Raw genomic sequence first — 12,982 nt, forward strand, 5'->3', positions numbered from 1 at the left:
CCACCCCGCGCAGCCGCCGCAGCTCGCCGCCTCTGCTGGGACGGCCTGGCGGGCCCCGTTGCATTACCGTCGCACCAACTCTCCTCTCATGGGGGATAACAACGCGTCTTACTACCTTCCGGGTGATCTGTAGGAAGCAATACACGAAAAGGATCGATTTGTTTTTTTTTTCTAGGTTCTAAAGGGAGAAAGCATGTTAAAAGAAGTTACTTGAATACAAAGACTCAGAGCAGCGATGCAATTGGTGATTACTTTTCTCGTGACGATGTTGCCTTCCTCGTCGGTAAACTGCTCCTCTGTTACCGATTCCCCAGGAATGTTTTTTGCTTCCTCACCCTAAAGAACGTGTTATAAGATTAGCAATGTAGCCTATATCCTGCCAAACCCACACATATTTCCACACCAGTCCAAGCAACAAACCATGCGAGCTTCGGCTCTGCTCTGCGGGTAGGGTTGCGTCACACGCCCAAGGTGAAAGCCTTGCTACATTAGCATGCCAATACCTGTGTATTTATTATACAAAACGCGTCCTTGAAACATGTCCTGAGCTGCTAGCGTATTCCTCTCATTCGCAAATTCATGCCACGAAGCACCGTGGGCAATGCGTAACCCTTGTGTCACGTCAGAAAGCAGCTCTGGGCCCTCCGAGAAGGCAGCACGAGTTCCCCACGAGGCGTCTCCAGGCCGACATCCTTTAGCAGGAGGCTTTTCAAAGCGTTTCGGGGCCCAGCACACACAGCAACACGTTCCAACGCCAAAACAAGGTGAGGGGATTTTGAAAGATAGCTCTGCCTGGCTCGCTGAACCCAAGAATAATAGGAAATACAGCCAAGAAAATTGGTATCTATGTAATACCCAATTTATATACGTTGTTTTCCATCTTTGGATGTCAATGAGAAATACACAGCTGAAATCAATACCACTACCCCTGTTTTGCAGATGGGGGAACTGAGGCACCAATATTGTGCTTAGCTCTCTTTACAACATAAGCAATCCTTACCCGATGGTCTACATATAAAAATTTAAAACATGCAAACAAGGAATCCTTCCTAAAAATTAAAGGCTGCACTAAAATCAGCAACTGTATCCTCCTACCAATCCAGCCCATGGAGAAGAGACGTTTTTTGTCCCGTTGGGTGGATCAGCGCTCACGCTTCCCCACAGCTGAACGAGTCTCGGCTCTCCCTATTCAGAAGGGCAAAATCATCTCTGCAAGTCAAGGCTGGCAATGAGCAAGCACTGCAGCACTTGCCTTTTCCCACCAATTAAAGGTCTAGTACCCAGCGAGGGGATGGTTGGGGAAGTCCCCCAGTCCCCTGGAAATGGAAAGAGATAGTATATAAAGCATCTTCTATCTAAATCAACACTTGAAGTATTTTAATGAGGTCACTGCTGCTCAACGTCAAACTTCCGTAATGCTGTCAAGCTCTAGGAGGGGTGAGCAAATCGAAGCCTTTGCGGAACTTGCAGCCCATGGCGTAATCCCTATTTACAGCGCTCTGCATAGCACGTAGCTTTCTACCTAAGTTTTTGGCACGACATTATAATGAATATATATAGTGTTTTTTTTTTCACTTTTTTCTCTACAAACAGGCATGTACGTTATGACCTACTGCTATTTCCAACAGCAGTGTCCGGCAGATAAACCCTCCTTTTCGTTGACGAGGCCACGTCAGCCATGTTTTCCACGGCTACGGATTTACGTTTCCCTTGTGTTGGAGATGCGGCACCAGGCAAAGCCCGCACCGCTGCGCCTCAACGAACGCGCGTCTCGCGTTATTATTTGTCAGTATGGGCTCGCCGGCCCCGAACGCGCGGCCCCCCGCAGCCCCACCTGCCGCCACCCCCGTGTTTCGGGGCAAAAGCGTCTGCGCCACCCTGAGGTTAGCGCACGATCTTTCCGCCCGCGCAGAGGGGCTCCGGCGCTGGCCTGCCGGGCGGGAGCGCGCCCGCGGGGAACGCCGCCGGCGGAGGGCAACGCCGAGCTCCACGCCGGGCCCGGACCCAGCTCCTCCGCAGCGCTCAGGCGCCTCCGCGCTTCGCCCCCGGGCTGCGCGAGCACCTCTGCTGCTTTCAGCGCTGCGCCGGGGCAGCAGCGAACACGCGTTTCCTCCCACCGAGCTCCCGGGAGCCATCGTTTCTGCCGTTCCTGCCGTGTTCAGAACGGGGACGTGACAGCTACGCGGAGCAAATACAGGCTGGAGACGGCAACAACGTCATTCGGAATTTCCCAGGGCCGGCTGCATCTCGCCGGGGACGGCAGCGTGCCGGCGCGCTGCGGCGGAGGCGCAGAGCACGCGCACACCCTGCCCCGCGACCCGCGCGAGTACGGGCAGCGCAGGAGCGAGCAACCAGAGCGCCGCCACCCACCACGAAAACAACAATTTTATCAGCCCGTGCTGCAGGAGCCCCGCGCTGGCTCACCGACCTTTTCATGGTTTTATTAGATGACTTTATGACAAGAATCTAATAAAGCCCGTAAATTACTGAGAATTAACGCTGTTGCCTGCAACGCGGAATTATTTGATTATGCTATGTGCCCAAGGCAGGTAACAGCAGACTATTGCTCCGCACAAGAAACCGTATGAGGGCAAACGCATCTGTTCATATGACTCTAGCATTGTTAATAGCATACATGCATGTTGTGCTAGGGCATCTGTAAATAAATACACTAAAAGAAAGTTTACCGAAGTCCAGGCAAACACACTTATTAACTTCAGCAGGTTTTAGATTAGGATGACTGGCTGTTTCAGGGAGATTACCAGAGCACAGTCAACGCTTGGGACCACGTGTTTCAACCAGAATACATGGCTTATACCCATCTAAATCCCACTCACGTACATTCCTGCATTTCTTAACTTGCAATTCAGAAACATCCAAAGGAAAGAGGGAAAAAAGAAAACATTTAATCACCCCTATCCATCTGCAATTCATTTTGCTCTTTTATCAGATGAACTCACTGCATCTAGCTATGGATCTTACCTTACCCAACAATCTTGTCCAGCTGTTCACCGTACAGAAGGACTGTGCGTTTGAGGTGCCATGCAGAACAGTGGCAGTGAAGGACACAACATGCCATGCAGCACCGTTGTTTCCCACAGGAGACGATCATAAACCCAGAGGTTAAGCGAGGAAAGGTCACTAGCATTTTAGTTACATGTACAGGCTGGTCCCGGGGAGCACACTACCAGAGGGACTGCGCTACGCCGCTGCCGGCACCCTTACACAGCAGTCAAAACTCAAATCCATGCCAGCAGCACCTCAAGAGCGCAAACCTCGGAATACCTTCAGTATCAAACGCCGCCGATAAACTCTTGTCGTAATTCTCTGCTCCTCCTCTGAGCTTGAATCACTCTGAATCTCACTGTCACTGTCACTATAGCCCTAATAAATGCAGTTTTAGTACATTTGAACAGCACATTTAAAAAGACACAACATGCTGATTAGCAGTACAAAAAGAAAAAGTTTATCATGGACAGTATTTTTTCCTGTTTATATTATGTACATAATGATGCTGTTATGTACGTAATGGCAGTTTTGCTCCAAAGTATATGGTGAAAGGCCTTTTTGCTCTTTGACACGCTGTAGGTTGATAAATAAACCATCTATGGAGCATCTTACAGCTCTTCAGTCCTAGAAAAGTGAGATTTAGAATGAGTCTGACCAGATGAATTTCTAAATATTACTTGGGATTATACCAGTTGTTAAAAACATTGCATACAAAAACCTTAAAATAAGCTGTAACTGCTTGCTGTTTTCTGCTCAAGAATTAACATTTCAGACAAACTCTCCTGATTCCCAAGGTATGTGAATTGAATTTTTCAAAAAAGATGTGTAAAATAAGTTAGGCACAGTTGGGTGGAGGAGAAAAAAGACTGCAAGAAAGGATATGCTGGGCAGTATGAAACTGCTAGCCAATATCCACCTGCCTGCAGTGCCCTGCTCTAGTCTGATATCCAAGTACATATTAAAAAAAAAAAAAAATCCAACTCCATCCTGAACAAGTGACAAGAAGCAGGAGGAGATTCCCAGAAGGCACAAAGGTTTTGGAGGAAGAGTTACTATTATTAATAAACAGCTTATAGTGTTTCAGCTGTGATGCAACTTTGACATTTGGAGTCGCTGTGACCATGTTATACTACCCTTGCTGCAATAATATACCAACAGTATCGTGATCCTCACATTTGAAAAAAAAAAAAAAAAAAAAACAAACGCACTTGAATCAGATGCTTGCAGTCATTTGCAGAGCATTACATGGTGTCTGCATCGCTTCTGTAAACTTTTGGGCATTTACCGGGACTCGAGTGAGGCCAACAATTCAGTTCAGACACATCCCTGAGTAGCAGCCTGGTATCGGTGGTCTGATTTTATCTTTTGCTACGTATTGCATGCCAAAACACTGAAACAGTGGCCTGCAGGTGGACGACTTGTGGTTCAATAGCCCTTTCCCAATGAGGTCATGGAAAAAAAATCTCTTATTTTGTAAAGCAATTACCTTTTGTTACCCCCTTTTTCACAGAAATTAATCTGTTTTTCCAAATTTTTCTCTTTAAGGGTCATTTCTGAAGAATGCCTTCCAGAAATATGGTAGTTAAAATTCTCTTTCTCTTTTCATGACAGCATATGAAGTATCTCACTATGACTTGGACTGCTCTATTAATTAAATTATTTATTGCCAGTAGATTAGAAGATGTTCTTGAAGAAGCATCCAGAAGATATTAGACGCAATTCTCGTCTTCCCTCTAACAAACACTATTTTTTTTAACCCATTCAGGCTTTGCATGAGATTTTGAAATCACATTATCCTGAGAAACCAGCTTATTTAAAGATCGTGTCTACAAAATGACTGATTTGCAAGATAAGATCATTGCTCTTCATCAACACAGCAAAAGTAGCGTGAAAAGCAGACTGAGGAGAAACGCGCACATTATGCCTCCCGCAATCCAGATGGGATATTCGACAGCAAAGGGGGCTCCAGAGCACAGCAGCAGATGACAGCTCCTCCTCCAGACGGGACGCCGGCACGGGGAGGGGGGGATGGCCCTGCAGACTCCCTCCGCCTGTGCTGCGCTGCGGGTCTACGCCTATCCCCACAGTTAAAGTGGCAATAAACACCCACCCAAGGCTGCTCCAAAGCCCCCCAGCCCCAAACAAAATCTGCCGCCTGCCTTTAACTGGCTTTGCATCAGGCTTTTACTTACATTTTTAAAGTATTCCAGTAATAAGTTAATATTAGGAAAGATCTTCACTGCATTAGCTATGTCACAAACTAATAACAAGATAATAACAATCATATGTCACATAATTGCAAAGGCTGAATATGTTACAGGCTAATAAAAGAAATCTTGCTTGTATAATTGAAAGAATAGTTTAAAATGAAGTAATTTAAGCCTAAAACATTTATTGCAGCCCATTGCAGCTAATGTTTCTATTGTGCTACAATCAAAAAAAAAAAAAAAAAAAAAAAAAGGAAAGCTATAGCAATTCTTCTGAAATGTATCATTTCCAGAAGTTCTAATCTGTTATGCCCAGGAAGAGACGTTCTTGGAAGAGAAGGACAGAGAAATGGGCAAGAAACGCTGCAATTCCCTTCCTGAGGAGCTGTGACCCTGATCGCTCCCACAGCCTATGCGGTGGTGACCCCCCAGCTGCTGCGACAGTAGATGCACCCAGCTGTGGGGCTGCAAACAATTCTTTGAACCGATTTTATTTTTAAGCCTGTGGGAAATAAATATAAGCCACTAGGCAAGCTATTGAAATTTCCATCTTCAGAAACCAACTTAAAACTGAGAGCCTGCAGTTAAGGATGTGAAAACCAGGCAAAGCAGAAATGAAGGGGAGCCCCTGAAAAAGCATGTTTCTAAAAAGAAAGATCCAGCATGTGGAGATGTGCTTTAGACCTTTGGTTTTTTTTTTTTTTTTTTTTTTTTTGATTTCTCTTGGCTGGATGCACATTAGGGTAGGGATGAATGAGGCCAGGGAACAAAACTTAAGCAAGATTAACTTTTACCAAAGACTTATTTTCCTGCAAATTAACGGGGGGGGGGGGGGGGGGGGGAGGCAAAGCAGTGGGTGTTGAGGGCAAAGTGCAAGAAGACAAGAGGACTGACGAATCCTTCTGTCTCTTTGCTCACTTCAACGATGCAGGTCGGGGACCCAGTGGCCGCCCCAACCTCTCCCATGGCCCACGGCCTGCTAGTCAGAGCTTATACTTGGCCCTGCTACGTGCAAGGTACAAGTCTTGCAAAAAGCTTATGTCAGGGAAGGGGGATTCCTCAAACAGTTAATAATTACAGGACACACTGTACCTTCTGCTCAGACGTTACTGCTGCCTCCTCCTCCTGGATGCTTGTTCTCGGCTTGCCATCCTCCGACGTACTCCAGCTCATCTTCTTCACACTGACAGGCACAGATGTTTTGATGCCGTCTGTTGTGGGCTTGCTCGTCTCTTCCAAAGATTTCTGATATGCTGTTGATGATAATGTTTCCTCATCAGTAGCAGCTGAAATGTGTGGTTTTGTTTTCAGGGCTTCTCTGTCACTCTGTTTTCCCACATCATTTAAAGATTCTTGGACATAAGGTTTGGCTTTTGCATCCGCTGTGGATTTGGAGAGGCTCCCATTCACTTCCAGTTTCCCTGCGTCTCCCTTAACACGGGCAGTAGCAGAATCCCTGCATTGGTCCAGGCTGCAAAAGAAAAACAACGGAAAACCGCTCAGTGCTCAAACCATGCGCACAAGGGCTCAGCACCAAGCCTTCACTCCTAGCATGTGCTTTTCAGAGAGAGAAAAAGCAAAGTTTTAAATTCAGCTTGCAAATATCAGGCAAATAGTTCTGTATTTGGCTCTGTGGTGTCTCTTCAGAAGCACTGAGAACATGGTGAACGCTGGAAAAAAGGCCAAATGCTTCATTTCAATTTTCATCCACTCAGGGGGAAAGAAAAAAAAGAGAGAGAGAGAGAGAAAAACACCAAACCTACCAATTCCCTTGTATAATCACATGAGATAAATCCCTGAGGCACTAATTCTTTAGCTTATTCTCTAACCAAAGAGGTGATGAAAATATCCCAGCCTGAGTTTAATCTGTTACCGGCAATTATCAATGATGACCAAATAATTATTTCCCCTCCCACCAAACTGCAACAGCTGTGTTACAAATAACTTGTGCCTCTTTAAAAATATTGGTATGTGAAAATAATTTCCCAGGCAGCCCAGAGTCTCAAAACACACAGTGTCAGAGGCAAGATGACTAGGAGATAAAATACTCTGCTCAAAACTTTTCCTGGTGCTACCACTGCACAGGATTAACCTGCACTTCTCAGGCACTGTTCTTTTCTTTGTTTGCATAGTTCTGCTCTGCTTTTACACATTAATAGTGGGGCTATACACATGCAACTACAGCTATTTGCTTACAGTACTGTTAAAAAAGATAGCAAATGAAATTCATCTAGTTATCACAGAGATAGATTTGTTATCTTCTGAAGGAAGCCCTTTACTTCTAGAAGCAAAATATTGTATTAATTTGACACAACATAAAGCACAGATTAATAGTGTTTGCCTAACTGAACAACATAAACCCATCAGTGTATGTTCTGCGCTCTCGAAATACAACCAGTTTGCTGAAATCAGTGGCAAAGTTCCCATTGAATTCAGTAAGAGAGTATCCAAAGCTACCCGGAGCTAAAGCTGCACAGGACAGGAGCTGACGACAGACAGTCCTTCTGCAGGTAGTGACTCTCCGCGGAGTTGCACCTAAAGCCGCCCTGGCCCCTTCGGCTTGTAGCCTAGAGGCAGGTTCAACGCAAAGAGGGGTTCAGAGCGCGCCGGGGGCAGGACCCCAGCAGCAGACCCGAGCATGGCACACCGTGAACACGAACGCGGGGAGTTAACGGCGGGCCCAAGGGAGGCTGGAGGCGGAGGAAGAACACACAGGAAGCCCCCAGCTCAGCACGCCACTAGGCTGAAGGTGACTGGAGGCCGGCGGGGGGCTCGGGGGGCCATTACATACGCTTCCACTCGCTCCCTTTCCCTTAGGCGTCCGCTGCAGTTGCGTTAGGAGACAGAATACGGGACTGGGTGGGCTTGGTATTGCCGTTCTTCTGTTCTTATGCCTTGTTAATCATCTTTATCTTTTTAAAAGTCTAGTAAGTCAGCATGACACAGCGTGCTTCAAAGGCTTATAAAAACAATGACAATTTAAAAATTGGGCTATGGATAAAGTAATGCCTCTCTGAGGGAAAGCAAATTAAGGTATGCAACGGAAAAGGAGACTGCTAAGAACAGCACTCTAGGAGTAGGAGTAATGCGTTATTCTGATGTCAGTGAACGTACATCTTACCATTCTAAATTCTGCTTATTTCTAGGCCTTGCTTAAACTCATTCAAAATGAAAATACACAGTATAAAGAACAGGAATGGAAATACTATCTGTAAAATACAATATAAGCTACTTTTGAAACACCTATATTAAGCATGCAATCTGATGCATGTTTTCTTTAAGCAAGTATGTTTGAGGAAAAATTGAGTCGCTATTGCTTTTTCTTTTCAAATAAAAAATACACGTACACATATATATACACACATACACAGAGGTTCTCATAGAATAGTAGAACAGGCTTGAACACTGCTCCTAATGGTAAAACAAGCATGAAAAAGCGTGTTTACATGCAGACATTTACACGACAGTCCTCACCTATCATCCAGCTGATCGAGCAGACTACCACCTATTCTGCGTCCTGAAGTCGGTGGTTCAGTGACACTTGACGAGTCAGTCTGCCAACCTGCAATTGAAGACATTTGCTGTTCTGCTTGCTGCACACCTTTAAGAATCGACCATACTTTTTCTTCCGTCATCTCCTCCGACTCAAATCCTTCTTCCAGATGAATGTCCTCAAACAGAGATTTAAGCTTCTCTTCCGTCATCTCCTCATCAGTACCAGACTTTTCTCTCTCAGGCTGTTCAGTTCTTACTCCTGCTTTACTAGTCTCTTCTCTCTGCATCTGTTTAGCATCTTTCGCTATCCCAGCAAAATTGCCAAGATATTGTGGGTAATCCTTAAGGTCCACTTCCTCCAGCGGGCTCTGGCCTATGGAAATATCTTTAGGTGTTCCTTCTCTAGGCACTGAGAAATCAGGCTTGCTGTCGTCCAGTGAAGTGTCTTCTTCAGTTACCACTGGCGGTCCTGGGGCTGTACCGTCTACGCTTCCCTGCGGAGCTACTAGCACGTCACTCAGCCTACTGGGAGGTCTAAGGGGCGACTCTACGCTAGAGGTGTCGCTAAAGAAATCGTCCTGCTGGAAAGGGGTGGGTGGCACGAAGCGCAACCCTGTGGGAGTTTCCAGTTCCACTTGGATGGTGGGGTAACCTAAGGAAGACAGCACATTCGGACTGACTGGCATGAAGCATGGAGCAACAAATAAGCAAATGTCAAATGATTTATGAGTTACGTAAAATATGAAAAGTATGGGGAGATGTAGGTATACAAGAACTAATGCAATTTTGATAGAGTTTTTATTCACTTTGTCTTAAATAGATGGAACAAAAATGAGTATTGCTAAAGCAGCTAGTATAGTGATGCCGCTGTTTTTTGACTATTTTGTAAATAGTCTGTAAAGATTTTAGCAACTGATTTTTGCAGCCATTTTTACATTTGCAAGCTATAGCAGGTTGTCTTATGAGCATGCAATGAACCAAATGTGGACAAAGTTGATTGTCTCTTTATATTCAGTATAATATTTTGCAGCCAGATCAGCGTAAATCTCTGTTGCTCAGGTTTTATTTTTCAAATTTGGAAATTTAATAAACAGATTTTAAAGACAGAAGTAACATAGGACAGCCACTTTTTGTAAGTATTATTTCTAAAACAGGTCCACATTTTTAATATTCTTCTATCAAAAAATACAAAATACTAGCAACACAATGCTACTAATACATATCTCCGGTTTAACCACTGAACCACAAGAATAGAATAGTTGAAGAACAAGGAACAGAAATGAATCGGAATAAAGATACTAAATAATAGAACTAAACACACAGCAGGACAAAAATCTAAAAAAGGGAATTAAAGGGATTAGAGAACACAAACACCACAGAGGGAGAGCTATATGAATATTTCAGGTACAGTAAAATTATACAGGTGAGAGGACTGTGGTGAGTAAGGAGATCTTGGTGATCTTGGAGAGTGAGGCGATCTTGGTGACATGGGTACAATCAGATACACTGATCAAATAAGAAAGAAAAGAAAAGAAAGTTGATGAAAACACAGGAAAACCATACAAAAGGATTAAACTGAATATACACACAAAAAAGAAAATAAAATCTGAAGTTCACATTTCAGCAAATAATAGGTCAGGCAACCTATGAGAGGGAAAAATAAATGCTGTGGGGTTAACTTGACATTGTGCTGCCTGCAAAGGGTGGTGCTTTAACTGGGTTTGGCCTTTGGTTTCCTGAAGCAGCTGAGAGAAAGGTAAAGGTAGTCTGGTCTTGGTGAGGAAAGGAAGCTTGAGGAAGAGGAGGAGGAGAGACAGAAAGCAGCTGCAGGGAAGCGTATTTCCACCAGATAAACACTGCTGCTACGATTAAAAGGCGCAAGCAACATTTCAAGAGGAACTTTCTTAAAATGTCAACAGAAAATTATTTCTGCAATGCAATGATTCAATGACTAGTAATGCTGCTCAGTAATGGATACACTGAACTTGTGCGCTCCAAGTAAATGAAGCACCCTACTGAAATGCAAAGAAAGACCAATACATACTTGAACAAACTATAAAAAGCAAAGGAATGCTTCTAAGCAAAGAAAAATCTTATTTACGGAGCTACTTATAACATATGCAGCAAAAGATCAAATCAGATTGTGGCAGTCCAAAGTCAGCTCATTCACTAACATTTGAAAGAAGAAAACACAATAATTAGCATCTTCAACATACTGATAAATCTGTTTTATAAGAACTCTATTGATGCTGCTGTTCTTGCCTTTTAAGAGCTGTCTCAAAATTAACTGCATAATTCTGTTATCAACTGATAGAGTCTCAGTGAGAAAACTATTATGCCTTTTCACTCATTAGTGGACTAAAAAATACATCATCTCATGCAATAATTAAATACTGTCTTCTTTTTTTTACTGCCACTGTACATTTGGATAACAATAGATCAAGCAAAAATCATGAAATAATTGATGTTCACTTGTCTCAGAAAGGCTCAGTAGAAATTTGAAAAATAATTTATTCTATGCAAATTGCTAAATCCACCCCCCCCTTTTTTTTAATTCTTAGTGTTACTTATCTGGAGAGCCAAACGGTATATATCTATTTCTAGGTAACTTGGGAAGCATGCGGTACTAGCTACACTGGAAATACACATGGATAAATATCAAAGCACAACTAGTGCAGAGGAAAAACATTCAGGCCTTGACACTGGGCAGGTGGGAACAAGTTTACTTAGGCATGCATTTCTGGGATTATGAGCTTATTCTTTGAGACATTAATGTGCAAACTACATAGCATAAACATGCTTTAGAAGAGAAAAAGCATTAAAATGAAAACAATTAACCCTTTAGAACTTATCATCATTTTAAAAAATCTGATTTATACAACATTATTGTATTATTGGACATGTCATTGAACTAAACATGACCATGGAATTCAATTACCATCAATGGGATCATGAAAAACGTTATTTTCATCTGCAAAGCTTCTAGTGCCTGAAATATTTCCATAATCAAATATTGGTCCTTCCAACAGGGTCACAATATCTATTCGATTAATTTTTGTCAATACAGAGGTTAAGGCATCAGCTGAAAAACAAAGAAGACATGTCAGAAAAAGGTCAATACTGCAGAACTGCATAATCATTTTTCTCAGTTACATTCACATTGCATTAATTAAAAGTTGCTGGCGTATGCTTCTGTTTCAGTGCCTCTGGTTCTAGCAAACCCATTTGTCTAAGCAGTAATTCTGCTGCCTACTTTTTCAAGATGTACATCCATTAAGATTCTTTTTTTTCCCCCACAGAGTATAATTACATTACACCAGAGGCAGCACAAAGAGAAAGGACAGAGGGTTCTTAAAGAATATATTTACTTACTACTGAAACAAAATACCCTTCTGCTGGACTGTGAAAGGATTCTGTTTTTAGGAACAACAGAATGACTAGCGACGGAAGACATGCTGTTTCCATGTTTCACTTTCCTTACTATTGGAAAGTTTTCCCTAATATTTCCTGTGCTAGAATTTAAACCCATTACTTGTCCCATCAATTACGGAAGTGGAGAACAGATTATTTCCTTCTGCATACACAATGAATAAATACTACACTTTCCTGACTTCTGGTAAAAATGTTACTGGAACTCTAAAAGTTTTTCTTTTTCATCAGTGGTCTGTGGAAGTTCATGATGTTTCCTTCAGTTTAACCTATTTAGAACAAGCAACAGATGGAACGGGCTCTAACTTACAAACAAAAGAAGTAACCTCTGGAACTTACTTGTAGCATTTTTCCCATCTCTGGTAACCCATTTTTTTAATAACATGAAGCTCTGAGCAATAAGGGAATTTGGATTTTCTACTCGGATTTGATTTATTTCATCCACAGAAAAATTCAGTTCTCTTGCCAGTTCTATAATGCAAAGAAAGAAAACAACAACAGTCAAAGTACAAATCTCTCAATCATCATGTCAAAGTTAAAAATACCAGTTTTATTAGATCACACAGATGTCAACAAAACTGCATGACACAAATGGGCATCTTAAGAGATAATAAACTCATATTTTAATTTCGTAAGATAGACATTTTGAATTTTAATCATATTTCTGCTAGCTATTATCATACTTATACCTAGTAAGCCACTTGAACACTGTGAAGAAAAGCTCCATAGAGATGAACTCATCACCGCTAATTTATAAACTCTATTTGTTCTGACATTAGTTGCTGTGTTGCTCATGCATCTATGCTGGCATCGCCTACGCCCAGCAATATGCAATACACGAT

General features: G+C 42.8%; 1 protein-coding gene across 1 annotated transcript in view; it reads right to left on the reverse strand.

Annotated features, from left to right (window-relative positions):
• The window catches only part of ANK3 (ankyrin 3), a 204,877-nt gene that overhangs the window by 9,565 nt on the left and 182,330 nt on the right, over positions 1–12,982 (reverse strand). Inside the window, exons 39-42 of the mRNA XM_062580702.1 lie at positions 12,480–12,611; positions 11,650–11,793; positions 8,691–8,778; positions 6,309–6,687 (exon numbers count right to left, since the gene is read on the reverse strand). Coding sequence (XP_062436686.1) covers positions 6,309–6,687; positions 8,691–8,778; positions 11,650–11,793; positions 12,480–12,611 — 743 coding nt within the window. The remainder of the gene's footprint in view (positions 1–6,308; positions 6,688–8,690; positions 8,779–11,649; positions 11,794–12,479; positions 12,612–12,982) is intronic.

This window comes from Rhea pennata, chromosome 7 (genome assembly GCF_028389875.1).
Source record: "Rhea pennata isolate bPtePen1 chromosome 7, bPtePen1.pri, whole genome shotgun sequence".
Lineage (NCBI taxonomy): Eukaryota > Metazoa > Chordata > Aves > Rheiformes > Rheidae > Rhea > Rhea pennata.